The sequence below is a fragment of the Xenopus laevis genome, chromosome 7L (assembly GCF_017654675.1).
Source record: "Xenopus laevis strain J_2021 chromosome 7L, Xenopus_laevis_v10.1, whole genome shotgun sequence".
In the NCBI taxonomy this organism is placed as follows: domain Eukaryota; kingdom Metazoa; phylum Chordata; class Amphibia; order Anura; family Pipidae; genus Xenopus; species Xenopus laevis.
The window spans coordinates 94,018,926-94,040,516 of NC_054383.1; the positions used below are offsets into that span (position 1 = coordinate 94,018,926).

The 21,591-nt window shown below is 40.2% G+C and overlaps 1 protein-coding gene across 1 annotated transcript; it reads left to right on the forward strand.

The window, feature by feature from the left end:
* Positions 1 to 3,859: 3,859 nt before the first annotated feature.
* pex10.L (peroxisomal biogenesis factor 10 L homeolog) lies at positions 3,860 to 11,665 on the forward strand. Its single transcript, XM_018226001.2, has 6 exons — positions 3,860 to 4,097; positions 5,706 to 5,786; positions 6,620 to 7,026; positions 8,217 to 8,392; positions 9,398 to 9,533; positions 10,586 to 11,665. Exons 1-6 carry the CDS (start codon positions 3,986 to 3,988, stop codon positions 10,652 to 10,654), a joined length of 981 nt encoding a protein of 326 aa, XP_018081490.1. The 5' UTR covers positions 3,860 to 3,985; the 3' UTR covers positions 10,655 to 11,665.
* The last annotated feature ends 9,926 nt before the right edge of the window (positions 11,666 to 21,591 follow it).

Here is a 21,591-nt window from a genome sequence, read left to right on the forward strand (position 1 = left end):
ATGCAAATTGACATGACGTGACGCCTGCTCGCCCCACTGCCCCAGCTCCTATTTTGCGGTGCTGGATGCTTTTTCGCTGCTGGAGGAATCTGCTTGAGTGTGCCCACTAATACTGTTACCCCCAGTAACCCTGCTTTAGTTTTAGCTGCCAGCCTCTGAATTTCTTACCTGTATAAGGTACGTGAAATGGAACTGGCAAATGAGGGCTGGCTGTGGGATGGAATTTTTTGCCCGGCGAGTCCAGACACGGAGAGTCCAGACACGGAATAGACCCTGCTTGTATTGCAATTTGCAATCGGGTTCAGTACAGGGCCGCCATTAGAAATCATGGGGCCCCGTACAACATTTTTGGGGGCCCCTGGACCCCACCCAACCATGGCGCCCAGCCCCAGACCCTGCCCACTCCACATCACAGCTAAAAGACCACACAGACATCAGCGCTAAAAAAGTAACCCCCCCACACACACAAGTTATAAAAAGCTATTGATGGTCAGGGCCCCCTTATAAATTTAAAAAAAAAAAAACCATTGGCGCCAGGGCCCCCCATAACAGTTTTTTTAAAAGCATTGGTGCTAGGGCCCCCCTTACAAGTTAAAAAAAAATTGGGGCCCCAGAAAATGTTTTTTTAAAAAAACATTGGTGGCAGGAACCTATAGAATATTTAAATAATACATTGGTGGCCAGGGGATTAAAAAAAAAACCACAAATTGGTGTTCAGTAGAATTGAAGTCGTGGCTTCAGGGCTTCAACTTCTCCTTGTTGCCACTTCAGGACTTCAATTTCGGCTGTTTTCGTGACTTTGGGTCTTTTCGCTGCTTCGGAAGTTCGGCACTTCCGCATTTTTGGCTGTTCGGCTGGCCGCAAATCTTCGGCACTCGCAAGGGGGGCCAGGCTCTTTCAGATGTGCAGTACTGCCGGGCCCCCCTTCATCCCGGGATACTTGCCCCCCCCCCCCAATGGCGGCCCTGGTCTGGTATCCAAGCTGGGCACATAGTCTAAATGTAGTCTGTGTGATACCCTTATTGTTTTACTTTATTAAGATTTGTCAGTGTATGAATTGGGCTAATGTTGGACTACTTTTAAAATGTCTTTTGATTACTTTTTTTTTTTTTTTAGTCTTTGGCTGGTTTTGAAATGTAAACAAAGATGGCAAGTACTACTAATCGGGTGGAACTACCATCAGAGACAGGCCCGGACTGGCAATCTGTTTATTCTGGCAATTGCCCGAGAGGCCGTTTACATTTCATTCAAGTGGGCCGCTCCTGATCCTAATTTGAAACTGTACTGCAGCTTCCCTCCCACACTACTAACTTGCTGTTTCTGAAAGCCACGTGACACACCCCTTCGTAAAGACTGATTCCTACAGCCAGTGTGATGCGCGCCCCCTGCATCCCAGGAGATAAAGTTGCAGACTGAAGCTGACTCAAGTTGCCAGGGCAGGAAGGGGAGCCCGTGTGTCGCAGCTGCACAGGAAGGGAGCCAGGCGCGTAACAATAGAGGAAGCGGCTCCACGGTTTCTACTCCGCTCCTGATTGGATGAAGGCAGGAAAGAGAGGCGCAGCAACGCAACGCCGTTGGAACATTAAAAATGCCGCACAATAGAAAGTAGATGACGCTTCACGGTTGTTGTGTCTTTTATTATGTTCTTCGGGTATTTGTATTAAGGGGGTTGCATTAGTGGAAATAGCGTCATATGTGTATGTGAGGGTTGCCCTCTGTTCTGACTGGTCTGTGCTCCTTGTTTTGAAGATCATGATAAACGTGAAACTGCTCATTGGGGTAGTAAATAGGAAACTTTTATACGTTCATGTTAATTTGTTTAATAAATTAGGGATTTTTAATTTGTTAATTCCTGCAGATAATATATTATTGACTTTTCTACAGAAATGACTTGGATAAAGCAATCTGAAGAGAAACTAGAGTATTTATTTTCTGAGCTCTCTGGTTAAAGTTTTTGAAATATAGTCTATTGTTATGTATTGTTTGCATATACATGACATTGCTCTTAAATATTTACATGGGATCAGAGACCTTATAACCTTATAATGGTTCATATACAGTTTACAGAAACAACACATCATCAAGTATTGTTACATGAATACTTAAGAAGACACCAAATATCCCATCCACTTCACTGGGCTCTCCTTCACTCTGCTTTTTATGCTTTATGGGGAAATTTCTGCCACACTAAATGCTAGGCATCATGCCAGCGACAACCATTAGTACCCTTCCACATTTTGCTTGAAGGCATTTATATTTATAAAAAACACTGTTTTTTAAAAGGCTGAGTAATACAGGAAACTCTTAGTATCACTCATGTATTATAAGGGATAATGTACTCCCTACTGTAAATGATAAGGATATTAGAAGTCACTGAGGGGTTCTATGACCATATAAAGACACAAGGCTGCAGGCTGAGTTATACAGGGAACTCTGAGTATTACTCATGTATTTTAAGGGATAATGTACCCCCTACTGTAAATTATAAGGATATTAGAAGTCACTGAGGGGTTATGTGACCATATAAAGGCACAAGGCTGCAGGCTGAGTTATACAGGGAACTCCGAGTATCACTCATGTATTATAAGGGATAATGTACTCCCTACTGTAAATGATAAGGATATTAGAAGTCACTGAGGGGTTCTGTGACCATATAAAGACACAAGGCTGCAGGCTGAGTTATACAGGGAACTCTGAGTATTACTCATGTATTTTAAGGGATAATGTACCCCCTACTGTAAATTATAAGGATATTAGAAGTCACTGAGGGGTTATGTGACCATATAAAGGCACAAGGCTGCAGGCTGAGTTATACAGGGAACTCCGAGTATCACTCATGTATTATAAGGGATAATGTACCCCCTACTGTAAATCATAAGGATATTAGAAGTCACTGAGGGGTTCTGTGACCATATAAAGACACAAGGCTGCAGGCTGAGTTAAACAGGGAACTCTGAGTATCACTCATGTATTATAAGGGATAATGTACCCACTACTGTAAATCATAAGGATATTAGAAGTCACTGAGGGGTTCTGTGACCATATAAAGACACAAGGCTGCAGGCTGAGTTAAACAGGGAACTCTGAGTATCACTCATGTATTATAAGGGATAATGTACCCCCTACTGTAAATCATAAGGATATTAGAAGTCACTGAGGGGTTCTTTGACCATATAAAGACACAAGGCTGCAGGCTGAGTTATACAGGGAACTACGAGTATCACTCATGTATTATGAGGGATAATGTACCCCCTACTGTAAATCATAAGGATATTAGAAGTCACTGAGGGATTCTGTGACCATATAAAGGCACAAGGCTGCAGAATTTTTAACATATTTTACATTAATCACACTTAAGTGAAAAATGCAGCTCTTTATGCACATATTATTTGCAGTTTGACCCCAAGATATGAGTGGATGAGTACAAGACCATTGCGTGTTTACATGTGGGCTGCTTTGATTTTTTTTTTGCCCGGGCTGCTTTTTACTCCCAGTCCGGCCCTGATCAGAGATCCCCTTTGCAAACAGGGGTGTTGGGAAATTAATTTGGAAGAGGGTCAGATCTATCAGCTGAGCCAACCCACGCGTTAGACAAGGTTCACCTCAGGCCTTTTTTGTCTTAATTACGTCACTATTTGGACGAACCTAGGACTCGAAGAATGACAGAGAACACTAAACGTTTCCCTAGGAATTGCACAAAGAAAGAGGACAGAGAAGTCCATGAGGAATGTGCACTAACATAATAGTAAAATGAGCTGCTGTCACACCGCCAAGCTTGTGAACTTCCACTAAAGAAACTACATTTCCCAGCACCACCCAAAAATTTACGTCCGAGAACAAAGGTCCCATAAGGCTCCGCCCCGCACGCACGCAGACGCAAGGCGCCCCGGAAGTAGCCGAAGTGAAATCGATCTGGGGCAGGCATTGACAGGTCTCGGCTTTGGGGCATGAGGTGTAAACGTGTCGGCGCAAGAGCGCAGGACTCATGGCCTTCTCATCTGCTAATAGGCCTCAGCTTATCCGCAGCAGCCAGAAGGATGAACAGTTCCAGGGCAGCTTGAGGGGCCAGGCTCATGAGGTGTGCCAGGCATTTGCGGGTAAGACTCTGCACTGGAGTGTGGCGATGTTGATTCCCTGTGCACTATTCCATAAAAAGGAAATGATGTAATGAAAGACAGTCCATTTTGTCAGGTGCAGTAATCCATAGCAACAGAAAAGAAGGTAGCATTTAGCTGTCACATGAAATGGTTGCTATGGGTTACTGCACCTGGACTAACGTGTGCAATTTCTTACATGTGGGGTATGTAGACATCTCTTGAGTGCTGGGAGGTGTAGCACTGGTATCATCATCGAGGCCTAGGGCGGTGATCCCCAACCAGTAGATCACTAGCAACATGTTGCTCTCCAACCCCTTGGATGTTGCTCTCAGTGGCTTCAAAGCAGGAGCTTATTTATGAATTCCAGGCTTAGAGGCAAGTTTTGGTTGTATAAAAAACGTGTACTGCCAAACAGTCTCATTTAGGCTGCCAGTCCACATAGGGGCTACCAATAGCCAATCACAGCCCTTATTTGGCACCACCCAAGAATATTTTTCATGCTTGTGTTGCTCCCAAACTCTTTTTACATCTGAATGTTGCTCACGGGTGAAAAAGGTTTGGGATCCCTGATCTAGGGAGTAACCCTTGGCAAGCAATCTCTTTTTTTTGCTTTAGTTTTTTTACTTGCTGCTGGACACCAGCAACACCAGAACAAAGCTGATGCATGCTTATCCCAAAAGGCTTAAAGGAGAAAGAAACCCTTAGTAAAAAAAAACCCCTACCCTATATAGACCCCCTCCCTCCTCCCCACCAGCCTAGCTGCTCCTCGGGCAAATGCCCCTAACTCTTTACTAGGGATGCACTAAATCCAGGATTCGGTTCGGGATTCAGCCTTTTTCAGCAGAATTCGGATTTGGGTGAATCCTTCTGCCCATCCGAACCGAATCCTAATTTGCATATGCAAATTAGGGGTGGGAGGAAATCGCGTGACTTTTTGTCACGAACAAAGGAAGTGAACATTTTTGCCCCTTTCCACCCCTAATTTGCATATGCAAATTAGGATTCAGTTCGGTATTCGGCCAAATCTTATGCGAAGGATTCGGGGATTCGGCCGAATCCAAAATAGTGGATTTGGTGCATTCCTACTCTTTACTTACCCCTCCGTGCACATTCTGTCCAGTGGAGTTCACGGCGCCATCTTCAGCCGCTTCGGTGATCTTCGGAATGAGACAAGCGCTTCAGTAATTTTCGTGAGTTTCTGCGCATGCGCAGTTATGCCAAGACAGAAAATTTCTTCATCTGCGTATGTGCCGCTTTGCCAGTCTTATTCCGAAGAGAGGAAGATGGCTGCCGCGAACACAGCTGGACAGAATCTGCACAGAGGGGTAAGTAAAGAGTTAGGGCATTTGCTCGGGGGGTAGCTAGGCTGGGGGCTGAAGGGAGGGTGGTCTATGTAGCGTAGAGGTTTAGGGTTTTTTTTATTAAGGATTTGTTTCTCCTTTAAAGTTTTAAATGCTGAATACTTTTGCCAGGCCCTGTATATATGTGAATACTGTAAGTATATTTTTTCTGTCGAACATGGCTATATGTTTTAGTATGGGCCCAGTCCTTTCATCAGTGTTGTATCTGTCATTTGCAACTGATCATACATTTCTTACAATTCTGTAGGTGCCAAGAAATGGCTGCAGTGGAGAAAGGAAATCGAGTTATTCTCTGATCTTGCATACTATTGTCTAACAACTTTTTCAGGTAAAAACTTTGTTGTTATCCTTTCATGACTAACCATTCTAGAATTATATGTGTTTTACTAAGGCTCATGCTGCAAGGGGGTGATTCACAGGCATCCGCTTAGTAAGGTGTCTGTACCCAGAGCCACTGCGTTGTTGGGGCGCAGACACACTGAATGGATTTGGTGCTGATATGCATACTCGCACGTTTCAGTGCTTAAATCCGCCTGGGACAATGCAGCATGTCTGGGTGCAGACACAAAAGGCTGCAAATATGAGCGGAGGGCCTGTTTCACCTGTCTTATATGCAGGCTGGGAAATAGGCCCATGTGGTCTTACACTAATACACCTCCCCTCCTGGTAACATCACAGGGTGTGTGTGAGTGTGCACAGATGAGAACAAGACTACCCAATATGTTTTTACATAAACCTAGATGATGCATATTTACTGTAGTCTTTCCCAAATCTGGGAGAAGGCCTACAAAAATTGTCAAAAAGCTGTTTTACCTCTGTTTGGTAAATTAAGCCCTGTGCACATTTATAGCCTTTTCCTTTGTAAGTTATACATTTAAAAAGTATTGTTGGTTTTCTTTACTTCAAGTAAAAAAATTGGATCTACTTATGTATAACTTCAGGCTAATGTCTGCTGGGCTGTATCCCTGTAGTTGTCAAAAGCCACTACATCCGAAATTCCACCTTGCGCATAGTGGTATTTCCTACCTTAGGACTTTGGCCCAGTAGTCCAAAAAATAAAAAATAAAAGTCGTTTTTATCAACCCTGTGCATAAATGGATGTTGTCAGTGTGCATTATGTTGCCGATCCTGTGGCATATTACTTGTATTCACATCTTCTAGGTTACCAAACACTGGGAGAAGAGTATGTCAATATTGTCCAGGTTGATTCATCTAAGAGAAAAGTTCCAACCTTGTTTCAGCGTGCAGCCCTTATCTGTTGCCATACGTTGCTACCTTACTTTTTGGACAAGGAGTTAGTGCGCTTGGAACACGAACTTCAGATAGAAACAGATGGAGTAAGATTGTCACACAGTGGTTTGTCGTCAGGATCACATCGAAGGTCATGGATGTGGAAATGGGTGCATCGAAAAATCGCTGCCTTATCGGAACAGCAAAAAAAGACTTTGGTTAAGGCTGTCTATATCTTCAGACAGAGTATTGCTTTCTTGAGAAGGCTGCATCTTGCTACATTCTATATAAAAGGAGCATTCTATCATCTCGCCAAACGTTTCACAGGAATCAATTATGTGAGTAAAACTAAGTAAGCTTTATCAGAAAGGTCTATCCCTCAAAGTAATGTTGCTCTGAGTCCTCTGCCAAAAGAAACACATAATTTCTTTCCTTCTATTGTGTACACATGGGCTTCTGTTTTAGACTTCCTACTGTCAGTTTAAACCTCCAGGGCTAGGGCATGAGCATGCTCAGTTTGCTCCTTTCTCCCTCCTCTCCTCCCTGCTGAAATCTGAGCCCAGAGCTATGAGTGAGCAGGGAGAGACTCAGGCAGGAAGTGATGTCACACCAAGGCAATATCGCAGCTGCTATCATAAAGCTTCTAGAACTGGTAACTCTGGTACGGTAAAGCATTCTGCAGAATAAATATAGTGTTATAGCTTGCACTATTGTGGCTAATCTATTGGCAATAAACTGCTTCAGTAGCTTTCCTTCTCCTTTAAGAATGAAGGTCTTAGGTGGTCAGTCAATTTAAAGGGATATGCACACTGATCAAAGCACAGGATAAGTTTTACAGAGTAAGCAGAGCTCACCCATGCAGCAGCGCAGCATCTCTCCCTCCAGTAGCAGCTCTCATGGGATTCCAGCCACTTCTAATGAAGTGCCGGGAGAGTTAGGGCACGAAACGGGTAGGTTTCCTCTCCAACCTACTGCCAATGTTCACACGGTGTGTACAATAAAGCCGCATCTTTACTAAGAAATATACGTCTCTTGTGAGTGCTTCGGTCAGCGCCGTACAGCGGGTGAATTTCTGTGACATATGCACACTGATCCCTGCTGATTTTAAATAGCACAGCAGTTCAATCCCTAAAAATGTAGCATGCTGTCCTGTGGTGTGCTAGGTGTGCTTGTTATTCCATAATGGAGCATGCAGCAACCTGACTGCACAAAACACTTTATAGGCAGTTGGGCTTGTCTTTTCTCGCTGCTTTAGTGCCAAAAATAAAAGTTCAATCCTATTTATCAACTCTGAACAGTTTCCCTTCACATGAATATGGTCCCCTACTTTAAGCAAGTGAATACATTCATTTTCAGAGGGGTGTTGGAGCTCAGCGAAATCCTTGATGCAAATTGAGTGTGGGGACTTACAGATTCAGTGAAGTATTATCAATTCTGGATCTTATTGTTCCAGCAGGGAAAATGAATAGTCAAACTGAAATGGTGACGACTTTTGTATTCTAAAGCCTTTCATTAAATCTTAATGCAGCTCCGTGTCCGAAGGTCCATTGGAGATGATCAGCTTGTGAACAGAAGTTACACTTTGCTTGGCGCAATCTCATTGCTTCATCTCATGCTGCTTCTTTGGGTTCAGTTTAATAGTTTTCAACAGAGGCAGGAGGCCCAGCAGAAATGGAAAGTGCTTCGCCGTATGTCCTACCAGAGGCAAGTACATTAATAAATCATAATGTTCGTTTTTATATTCAACTTGTTTCACTCAGGCCTTAAAGTTCTTGGCATTTTAAGGCCCAGATCTGACCTGGCCCCCTAATTACATCAGAGGTAGATTGGTTTGGCATATTTACATCACCTTCATTAAGGGACTCTTCTTGAAGTATTTTTTCCTACTTATCCAATGCACATTGCCTTCCTTGAATTGCTACACAAAGAATTGAGGTTACTCCTTTGAAAAAAACGCTGCCTGCATTGGACAGCGCAGTATTTGTAAGTGGTGGGTTGGGGGATGCACGTAGTCAACCCATAGCATCATTCAAAAGAGGGCTCTGTTCTAACCACCTGTCATGTGGTGAGGTTTTGGTTAATGGGATACCAATTATATCAATTGAGTCTGGAAGGAGATAGCATACTATGGGGCAGATTTATTCATCTTTATGGCTGCCATTTTGTTGTAAAGGTATTGGATCAGTTATCTGGAAACCTGTTATCCAGAAAGCGAATTACGCAAAGGACGTATCCCATAGACTCCATTTTATCCAAATAATCCAGATTTCTAAAAATGATTTTCCTCTGTAATAATAAAACAGTACCTTGTACTTGATCCCAACGAAGATATAATTAATCCTTATTGGAAGCAGAACCAGCCTATTGGGTTTATTTAATGTTTACATTATTTACTAGCAGACTTAAGGTATGAAGATCCAATTTATGGAAAGATCCATTATCCGAAAAAAAACCCAGGTCCCGTATGAAAATATGAAAATCAAGATAAATTGTGATTTTAGTCAGAAAAAAACCCATGATTGCAATTAGTCACTATTATTAATGATTGTATTTTTCTTTGATTAATATTAATTGATCTGCCCCAAAGTCTAATAAATAAAAAGTCATACAATATAATTAATCAACCGGACAGTTGCTTAGAATGTAAGGTTTATATAAAGGTGAACTTCAATGTTAAAATCTGAATTTTTTTCCACTTTATATCTATAGAGCACCACCACATGAGAAATCATATAAGCGCCGTGCAAAGTGCACATTGTGTCTAGAAGTGCGCAGACACTGTACAGCCACACCATGTGGCCATCTCTTCTGCTGGGAGTGCATCACGGAATGGTGTAACACCAAGGTGAGGCTAGCATGCAAGTACTGTGAATTTAGTTACTAGAAGTAAAAGACAGGCTACCTTCATAGAGTCAAGGAGGATCATTTATAAACTCTGGGCAAATGAGCACTTGGGCAGGAACCCATAGCAACCAATAAGTAATTAGATTTTTCAGTTACCTGCAGGTAGGTGCATCTTATAGATGAACTCCAAGGTTTGCACATTAAATGAATTATGCTCTCTGTAGAAAAATGCACAATTATGCTTTTATTGTTGAAGTAAACTCAAAGATGTCACACTACACAATTGCTTTCTTAGGGAGAGTATAAGACATACATTTCAAATGCTGGCACCTCCCAGCATTATCTTGGGATAAGTGTCTCCTTACCTGGGCATTGGTTTCAGTTAAAGGAGAACTTAACCACCTTTAAGCTAAAAAAACCCATCCCCTTCCCTCCATTGCCCCCCTCCCTGCTTTCTGCCTCCATAGTACCTTACTTGGAAAAATTTCCCTGGCATTAATGTTGACATATTAATTCAGATTAGCACAGTGTAGTTCATGGACGCCATCTTCAGATTACTCTCGTAAGTGTGTGCCGACACACTTTTTTTTTTACGCATGCAAGAAGCTCTGAAGATTACTGAAGGAAAACAAGAGGATCCGAAGATACTGAAGATGGCGCCCATGAACTCTGTTACGCTACTCTGCATGAATATGCCAACGTTAATGCCAGGGACAATTTTTTCAAGTAAGGTACTATCGAGGGAGAAAGCAGGGAGGGTTGAAGGGGATTAGGGTTTTCACTTAACGGGGGTTTAGTTCTCCTTTAAGAGGGCTTAGTCCTCCCTGCCACTAGCTTTTAAAGGAGAGACATTGCCAAGACTACAACATTGGTTCCACAGGCTTAATCCCCCCACTCTTGTGGCTTTTAAGAGAGCGTGAGACTGTTACTACTTTTTACATCCTTCTGTGTAGCTTTTGAACTGTGGTTCAGGTCATTTTGCAACACCTTTTAATTTAACACGTGTTGACAATAGCTTTTTCCAAATGAAAATACATCTGCCTTTATTTCTAGGTGGAATGCCCTCTCTGCCGAGAAAAATTTAGTGCACAGAAACTGGTCTATTTACGTCACTACCGATGAACTTCAGAAATATCTTCTGGACCTCAAGTTTTCTTTTCAGTAAGAGGAGTCTTCCAGTACAGCTGCTTTGCTTTTCTTATTTAGCTGAAAATTCAAACTGTTAACATTTCTGTTGTAGTACAACTACTCCATACCAAGTTGTCGTCACAACTATAACTAAAACTGTCTTCCTCAAGTGTGCCATAAAGTTAACAAAGGACTACCTGAAATCTGATTGCATATCTAGTGAAGCAAAGTATTGACATGTGTACGGCATGTTGTAAGCCTATATACATATACCTGTATATTGGAGAAGACTAAGGAAAGTAATGGAAGGATCATGCTGAATGCTTGTTTTTTTTCTCTGTGTATTCGTGAGAAAATATTTTGTAACATTGTTGCCAGCTGTAGTCGTGAGCATTTTAGAAGACTGTGCATACTAAATGGAATCTTCTTTAGAGGACAAGTCTGTGAAACAAAAGATGGTTTGGGCCTGTCCACATGAAGTGCCTTCTGAAATGCTGGAGCATAATTTACCAATCAATTCCCCAGAGCCGTGGAAAGCCTTATGGGAGCCTTAATGCCATTTTCAAAGCCTCCATCAGACTTCTATTCTCTATTGCAGGGTCAGTGATCATCATCTGTGATTGTCCACACGTCCTGTAATCCATCAAGTCTTGGCCTGTGCATGCTCCAAGCCTAAATTCATTGTGGTTAGGTGAGAATATAAGAGTCCATTGACATTAATCTAGTCTCAAGTGTGCATTTTTACATTTTTTGAAGTGATTAACACCAGTAACATGGTGTTATAGTTATAGTTCAGCTAAACTGACAACTGCAATGAAACTCAGATCAGAAAACAGCTGTGATTGACTTGTCTACCCTCAGTGCTAAAATACAAAGATTTATGGCTAAAAATCCATGCTTGGGGATGGGGCAACTGAAACACTCATTAACCTAAATTTCTGTCATTTCTCACGATTTTGAATGCTTGCTGGGAAGTTACAGGCTCCACTTTTTACTTTACGGACATATGGAAAACATGAGATATAAATGTCAGATGAAGGACTGGCTTTAAGCACTTTTCAAGAATGATTGAGGATAAGTTTGCCATGGATGTGTGCTGCAACGTCATAGGATCTGATTTACAAAAATTGCTCTCTGCCAAGAGTCTTCATTGAGTAAAAGCAATGTTGCTGGTATTCGATAATGAGCAACAGCAAGAGAGTGTATGTGAAAATCCTCTTTCCCCTGCTGCACTGCATTACTCAACCACACTTTACTCTGTTGTTGCTGGACTACAAATCCCAGCATACTTTAACATATTATCAAGGTTAGAACATGCTGGAAGCTGTAGTCCAGCAACATCAGTGTTGTATTCTTACAAGGGTTGCAATATTACATAAAAACTTTCCCCCAGGTCTTCAGGGCCTCCAGCAGCATTAAAGAGCAAAATAATCCTCCAATGAGATTCCCAGCTGATCTGTGTAAATCTGGCTCCATGTTCTTTGTTCCAGCATGTGGAGTTGGAAACATTAAGCACAGTTTCCCGGCAGTGAACAAGCCTGTCCTTCCTCACCATGTTTGATTCCAGTGGAATATAATGACCCCAAAATGGCACAATCATCTTTTGTATGTAAAATAACAGCAAGATGGATGACATAGTGCTGGGAATCGTCATTCTCATTGGTCGATTCTCTTGCATCTGTAATTGTTTTTTTTGTCAGTAGAATTGGTGAATTGGTTTCCACATGTAATTAAATTTTTGTCAACGTCCATTGAGAACTAGGGGGCGCAGTGGGACAGCTTAATAGTTGGGTTTAGTTTCCCTTTAAGTAAGGTTAAGTTTCATTTTTTCAATACCGTGTTATTGCTTATATAGCACAAACGTAATATGAAGTGTTTTTAAGGGAAATTTTAAAATTTCTGCTGTCGTTAACACAAATGAGAAGAAATTATTTAACCAATAATCAGATTTTATTATCCAACAAAATCAGATTGTGAATCTATAAATGGGGTATATGTTTTACAGTTGTATGATCTTTTATAACAAATTCCAGCAAGGTCTGTAAGGGACATTTTTGAATGGAAGCAGTTAAGAAGCTAATCACTATACCTGGTTTCTAGTGCCATTTATTTAATCAATTATTTCTGGTGTTGAATAGGGTGATTAAGCTGCAAACGTCCTTTGTTGGGTAGAACACAAGGGACATCACTCACTGGGAGTGAGAAACAAAATGATCCAATTCACCTTTCCATTAGTTTGAATATACCAGTTTGGCCCATAAACTTTTTTTCTAATTTTGGTTCTATACATTACCAAAATGAATTTTAAATGAAACAAATCAGATGCAGTTGAACTGTTGACTTTTAGCTTTAATTCAGTAGGTTGAACAAAAAGATTGCATAAAAATGAGGAACTAAAGCATCTTTTTAACACAATCACTTCATTTCAGGGGCTCAAAAGTAATTGGACAAATTAAAAAACTGAAAATAAAATGTTCATTTTGAATACTTGTTTGAAAGCCCTTTGCTGGCAATGACAGCCTGAAGTCTTGAACTCATGGGCATCACCAGATTCTGGGTTTCCTCCTTTTTAATTCTCTGCCAGGCCTATACTGCAGTGGCTTTCATTTTCTGTTTGTTTGTGGGCCTTTCTGTCCGAAGTTTAGTCTTCAACAAGTGAAATGCAGCTCAATTGGGCTCAGATCAGGTGACTGACTTGGCCATTCAAGAATATTCCACTTCTTTGCTTTACAGCTGAAAGTCTGCAGTTCAACTGCATCTGTGTTGTTTCATTTAAAATTCATTGTGGTTATGTACAGAACCAAAATTAGAAAAAAGTTGTCTCTGTACAAATATGTATGGGCCTACCTGTAAATTGACACTTTTACTAAAAGATCAATTTTTTATACAACCTCAAGAGCTTACATATCCCCTCAATATCGAGGCAACTTCACGTGGCAACAAAAATTCTGGTGTGGCCTAAAAAACACCAGTGTGTGTGTGTGTTCCTTCAAGGTAACGCCTCTATTTCCATCACAGTTTTATACACTTGCATAAAATCGTTTGCACAGCTCAATAAATAACCAGTACTGTGGTGTTAAAGATGGGGATGTTTGACATATTTCATTTAAGTGTGTTTTATACACCTTTATCAATATGTCTACAAAGCACAATTTGGATATCTCTGCATATCAGGCTAGCATTTGTATTGCAATTTATAATCTGATCTCTACTTTTTATTTTGATCAATACTAAATGCCCTCAAAGACAGTAACTGCTTGGAGTTTGATTAGTAGAAATTAAAGCTTTAAAGGACAAGTATAGGGAAAATCAGTTGTGGGATGCCAATTTGCCATGCGCCAAGTTTGAGCTCGCACAAGGGACACCTATGAGCCTAGAGCAAGATACATGGACAGCAGGCTCTAGATCAGGAGTGCCCATACTTTACTAATGCGGGGTCTACTTTAAGGGGCAAATTCATCAAGGGTCGAATATCGATGGTCAATTAACCCTCAATATTCGACTGGGGATGAAAATCCTTCGACTTCGAATATCGAAGTCAAAGGATTTTGTGCAAATAGTTCGATCAAACGATCGAAGGAATAATCGTTCGATCGAACGATTAAATCCTTCGAATCAAACGATTTGAAGGATTTGAATCCACTGATCGAAGGATTATCCTTCGACCAAAAAAAGTTAGGCAAGCCTATGGGGACCTTCCCCATAGGCTAACATTGGGTTCGGTAGCTTTTAGGTGGCGAACTAGGGGGTCGAAGTTTTTTCTTAAAGAGACAGTACTTCGACTATCGAATGGTCGAATAGTCGAACATTTTTTAGTTCGAATCCATCGATTCAAAGTCGTAGCCGAAGGTCGAAGTAGCCAAAAAAACACTTCAAAATTCGAAGTTTTTTTACTTCGAATCCTTCACTCGAAGTTAATGAATTGGCCCCTAAATGATATTGTCCCATTATGATCTATATCCATAAAAGCATTAACATTTTGTTCCATGAAAAATATTACTTAAATAGTGATTTATGAGAAAATGAACAGTGTTATATTTCATAGACACCCATTTCTTATATAAACGTATCAAAATAAATATCTGAATGAAAAGCATGAAACAGGAGGGTGATTTAGACAAGCTGTTTGTTGAATTAGTCTTGAGATCTACTGATCCCCACCTAAAGGTCTACTGGTAGATCCCGATCGACCTTTTGGGCACCCCTGCTCTAGGTGCAAGTAACCTTGGCCCTTGTGTGCCCTGGGCAGGGTGTAAGCAATTATATTCACCGATGAGGCGCCTAACAAATTGGCACCCCTAGTGATTTTATGTTCTTTTTAAACGTGATATGTTCAACAGAATACAAAGGGGCAGGTTTACTAAAGGGTGAAGTGGCCGAAAATCTTATCTGCAGCGGCATTGCCAATTTACAGGCGTAGACGTCTATTCGCTAGCGAAAGAGTGTCACAAGCACAGTTTTGCATCCTATTGCCAGGTGCATTTTCGCTTAGGCGAACGATCATTACTCCAAATTCACTAAAGTGCTAATTTTACAGAACGTTTCCTCTTTCGACAGAGTTTTCTTTCCCACATTAGACCTGGCGAACTGATAAGATGAAGATACATCCACCTCAATCTTATGTCAATGACATCATATCCTGTATGCTGAAAAACATATATATGACCTATATATGTACCCGCCCTATACAAATTGACCTAAGCGTAAATGTACTAACGAAGTTTCGCTAGGCAGAATTTAACGCTACCTAAAGATCGCTAAGAAATGATTGCGCTGACGAATTAACACTAGAGAAATGTTGCCAGCGTTTTGGTTGCTGAGACACAACTTTGAATTTTAGTAAATTAGCGTTGTGGTAATGAATTTATGCCTGACGAAGTGTGGCAGAGCATACGCTGGCAAAAGTTCTCCCTTTAGTGAATTTGCCCCAAAGTGTCCACTTTGCCTGAAAACAGTGTTTTGCTGCGATTGCCTGTGGCTGGCTTAATAGTGAGTAAAATATAAGAAGGCTTTGCACATCCATTGTTATAAGTTCTATAAATACATAAAACTGGAACCTCTAATATAACAAAAAAACAGAATAAAATTATAATCGTATTATAAAAGGGGAGGAACTACGTGATGACCGTATTCCTTTAAGCAGTGCAAAGACAAAAAATAATTGCTGACAAGTGTTGCTTTTAAAAAAAATCTACATCTCTTTCTACTAAACGGTTTGGATTTTTACTTGAATTGCTTTTAATCGTAATTCTCTGTGTTCAAAGTGGAATTTCTAAACTTGTGTGCACATAATCACTTTGTGGGGTGTCCAACGTCGCATTTGTACAGTGGCCGCTAAATCCTGCTGCGCTTTTAGATTTCTTTTTAACAACATTTTCACTGTACAATTAACCTGGTGCAGTAAATATTTTACAGTTGTCATTTTGTATCATTTGACCTCATGTTATAACGCTCACCAGGGCTGTGGAGTTGCTACATAAATCCTTCAACTCTGACTCCTCAGTGTATGGTACCTCTGACTCCTCTGGAATACTAAAAACTGAAAGTGTATCAAAGTAATGAAAAGATCATGTAGTGTTGCTCTGTACTGGTAAAACATCTATTTGCTTCAGAAACACTACTATAGTTTATATAAATAAGCTGCTGTGTAGCCATGGGGGCAGAAATACAAGCTGCTGGAAAAAATGAGAAAGGTTACATAGCAGATAGATAAAACACCATTGTATTGAACAGAGCTTATCTATTATGTACTATATAACCTGTACCGTTTCTCCTTTTTCCCAGCAGCTTGAATGGCTGCCCCAATGGCTACACAACATCTTGTTTATATAAATTCTAGTAGTCTTTCGGAAGCAAACACACAGCATTTAACAGTGCATGTTAACCCTATATTATATGTTAATGACTTTAGAACACTTTGGTGTTACTGTTCCTGATGTAATGTCCATGTTGAATTAAAGAAGTTAAGAAAACAACATACAAGGCATTTTATCACCGCCAAAGCTCAAAAATATAAACCACATCCTTTGGTAATTCTAAACAAAAATCTACATAAAACAAACACAATTGGAAAGCCTAAACCCATTTATATATTAATTGAACCTGGCATATAGCTATAGAATAGCTGCTAAATACAATCCAAAATGAACTAAAGTATTATTCTTACAAACAGAATTGCTTCTGTCATATCCTCCTTCACAGAAACTCTTCAATCTGATTTGATTATTTTCAGTGCTTGTATTTAGTTTGTCTGTATTTTTTGGCGACTCTGACTCCAGATACCCAAAATTATTCCTGACCCCGACTCCATAGCTCTGACGCTCACATGATTTGAGTTTAAATTGCTAATTTGGTTACTATGATCTAGCAGACTCTAGGAACTAGATAGTGCTTTGAATAACAGACTGGAAATGAATAGGATAAGGTCTGGATAGAAAGATATAGTTAGTTAAAGCTAAAAGTAGCATGAATGTGCTTATTGTGATTGACAATTTGCTCTCCAGTTTGAACTTTTAGCAGGTATCTGGTTGCTATGGCTTAATTTACCCTAGTAGCCAGACAGTGGAAGAGACTGGAAGGACAAATAGGAGAGGACCTGCACAGAAAGAGAAGTAACTAAAAGAACTTTATAGCTGCACAGACAGAGCCATAGCTTTTTGGCTGCCATGGTCATGTGAAAGCTGGAAAGAGGCAAAAGGAGGAAGGCAAATAATTCAGAAACCATTAGAAAAATATTGAAAACCAATAGTTGCTAAGAAAAATTCTGTAACATACTAAAGGGGTGAACTACCACTTTAAGAGGCCTTAATATGAGTGGTGGTGCCCCATCGATGTGATAAATAAACACTAGTGCGTTGGTTTCTGTGGCACTTGAGCAGTAACCGATGCATCATGGAGGCTCAGCAGGAGGCGGGTACCCACTGTTACTATGCTACGTCTTTTCATACATTTCCCTTTTGAATGTGTCTTGTAATTGTATGTATCAATTCTGTGCTAACATGAGAAATGTTTGAATGGATTTTTCATTGTTCTAAGCCATGACTGAAATTGGGTTTATTTCTAGATTTTAATAAAGTATTTGAATAACATATGGGCTCTGGCTTTGTGTAGCACGGTGCAGTACATCCATTGTCTGTCAGCTGGTAATGGACTGGCAGTGTCTTTGACTATCCCAGGCATGGGAGTGTGTCAGCGGTGAAAATTGTATTAAAAGTTTTTCCCCAGAGTCGATTACCTGTATTCCGATTGGTTGCCGTTTCAACTCCTAGAGGCGGGGCAAGAGGCATAAAAGCGGGGCAGGCAATTACTTTCACTTTCCATTCAGCACTTCCTACATGTCACTGCCCTCGCCATATTAACCCAGTTCTTTTAACCATTTAATTGTGTCGCCAGTGCTTGGGGATGGACATCAGGTCCCCCATTCTGCTGCACAAACAAGATTTTGAGATGATGCAAGGCTTGCCTTAATAACTGTGTCCACAAAATGCCTCCTGCCTGCTTGCTATAATTATGAATTCCCAACCGATGGAAACCCAATTCAAATAATTTATATAGTGTAATTAAAGTTAATTTTGCTTGATTAATATAACAAAATAGGATTTGGAATAATTATTTTGGGTGACGGGCCCCTTTAAAAGAGAGGGCAAAGAGTGTCACTTTATACTGATGTATTCTAGTTCTGCTGCTCCTGTGTTGCTAGGCCCTAAGAATACAAGAGCTAAAATCCAAAGCCATATGTTCCCATTTGTGTTGTGGAATCACCAGTGGCGGGACACACACAGAAATAACAAAAGCCTCTTGCACGCTAGCGTTTTTGGCTAAAATCAACATTATTGTGCAGCTTTCAAAATGTCAAAACAAATTTTTTGCAATGTTTTATTAAGGAAATGCCTTGCAAAGTCTTGTATTGTTGTTAATATCCTGCACCCACAAGAATGATAAATAGAACTGCATTCTGAAAAGAGTTGAGTTTCAATTCTAATGGCAATTGTTACAGTGTAAGAATGTACTTCCAATAAACACTGCACGAGGAAGTGATGGTACCCAGACTGAAGAACACGAAAAACTTTTTGCTCAACTTTTTGGAAACAGGTTTGATACAATTTATACAAAATATAAAACATTTTACCTTTCAAAATGAGAAACCCACCAAGGCCGATCTATTCTGAATCTACTGCTGGATGCAAGTGTTAAAGTTGTCTTGTATAAAATATGTTATTTATATATGAAATAGTATTTTGCAGTATTCACAAACAAATATGTGTAATGGGTTTTGTTGGCAGGCAAGTAGCATCCAAGTGACTCTTAACATGCCTCCTAATTTTCATCAGGGAAAAAGACTACTTATGACTTACAGGACTTGAATCTTACCACCTCTGCCAGTATGTGTCCTACTGCCTTTTATAATATTAATCAGAGTGTCACTGTGTACGTTTTTTTTTGGGGGGGGGGCTGGCTTAGAGGTGATTCTTCCATATCTGACCCTGACCTGTATATGGTGAAATGGTAACACAGCTACTTGAACAAGGTGCCTTATAAAAACTACAATGCAAGTATGTTTAGTTTGCGGTTTACCAGGTTCAGAAAATTAAGAGGAGTCACAGAACAGGGTGTACAATGATCTCCATTATTCGCGAACATCCTTATTCAATTTAAACAATTATACAAAGCCTTTCGGCCTGTAGTCGTATTCTTTTATGTAGTTTAGGTAATGTTGTATATACCCAGATGAATCTAGTTAGTCCTAAATAGGGATGCACTGAATCTGGAATTTGGGTTTTGTCCAAGTTTTTGGCAGTATTCAGCCGAATACAAGTGCCTGGTCAAACCAAATCTGAGCCCTTAAAGGAGGCTCCCCTCCTACCCCACATAAACCTCCCCTCCTCACGCCAAGCCTAGGTGCTATCCCGGGCAAATGCCCATAATTTTTTACTTACCCCTCGGTGCAGATTCAGGGATCTGAGTTCACTACAGCAATCTTCTGGGTCTTCGCGATTTGGCAATTTTCGTCCATTCTGACGCATGCGCAGTTGTAGCAAACCAGGAAATTGCTCCAACTGCGCATGCGCCACTCCGCCGGTCTCATTCTCAGATTCCCGAAGACCCGGAAGATGGCTGCCGTGAACTCCAATCCCTGAATCTGCACCGAGGGGTAAGTAAAAATTTAGGGGCATTTGCCCGGGGTAGCAGCTAGGCTGGGGGGGGAGGAGAGAGGGGGGTCTATGTGGGTGGCGGGTAGGGGTCTTTTTAATAAGGGGTTTGTTTCTCCTTTAAAGACATCACTTTAGGTTACATAATTAAGGAAATGTCACCATTTTTGTGTGTAGATTTCACCCCCCTTGCAGTTGCATGTGCAGATTTATTAATGTTCGAATTGGAAATTTGAGTTTTCAAGTTGGATTATTGGTCAAAACTCACAAATTCGAGTTGAATCCAAACTTGAATTCGAATTTAAATTCGAGATTTATCATATCTGGACCCTGGGAACTATTCAAATTCGACTATTCACCAGTTCATGTATAAGTCAATGGGAGGGATCCAGAAACCCATTTGAAGATGCTAATAGCCTTCCTGACATTCGAATTTTTATCAGGGGAAAAAACTAGATTCGAGTTTAGTCCGATCCGATTCGAGTTTTCGGGTTGGTAACATACGTTCGAGTTTTAGACGTTAACATTTTTCTTAAAAAAACCCCCATTCGAATTGTTAGTATATTCAAATTTATTAGAGTAAAAAAAGACATTCACATGAATTCGAAATTTGACCTTTGATAAATGGGCCTCTAGGGGTTGGATTTGGCCAAATCCTTTGGGAAAGAATCAGGATTTTCAAAATGAAATCAATATCTTCATGGTGGCTTAATTCTGGTTTTACAGCGTTCTCCCAAGGCCCTTTTTGCTGGGTGCATCACCCGGCTATTTTCCCCCCACTGCCCAGCTCTCTGCCTGCTCCCCAATAAAATTTTGCTTTCTAAAGTAGGTTGGACACATGGACAACCCCCTCTTTAAATACGTTGAATGACCTAAACAATCTCATCGTTTTTTTTTTTCTGCAATTTGGATTACCATACCTCGTCAACTAAAAATGTAAACATTATACAGATATGGAACCTGTTATTCAGAATGCTTGGTACCTGGGGTTTTCCGGATAAGGGGTCTTTATGTGATTTGGATATCAATACTGGATGTCTACTAATAAATAATTGAAACATTAATTAAACCCAACAGATTGTTTTGGCTCCAATAAAGATTAATTCTATCTTAATAGGGATACATTACAAGGTACTGTTTTATTATTAAAGAGAAAATATTTTCAAAAAGGTGAATTGTTTGATTAAAATGTAGTCTATGGAAAAAGGACTTCCTGTAATTCACAGCTTTATGAATATATTGATGTAGCTTAATTACTATTATAGAGAAAAATACTACTTTGAAAAAAATGTAATTTGCCGAAAATGCAGCCCATGGGAAATGCCTTTACATAATTTGGAGCTTTCTGGATGTTGCGGATTAGGGATCCCATTAAAAATCTCCTGCAGGACCACGGGATGTGAAGGCAATACATAAATAACCCTATTACCACTCAACACATGGGCAATTTAACAAAACTTATCAATATTTATATTTCAAAACATTCTGCCTTGTATGAGAAACTGGCAATTGCATTAAAGGTCTTCCTTAGCCACTACATAGTCACATTTCCATACTAGACATGGCAAGAGTATCACATTAATGTGTCAGGTAATGGTACATACATTTTTTAATAGTTGTGTTGTTTTTTAATAAAAAAAAAAAAGGACAAAACACAAATGTTACAGTTAAATAAAAACAAATGGATGCAAAGTGTACCCTGGCTCTGCTGTTTTTATTTGTGGTGGAATACAAGAACTTTTGAATATTTGTGCTCTGTCTAAATGAAAATCACAAATATGA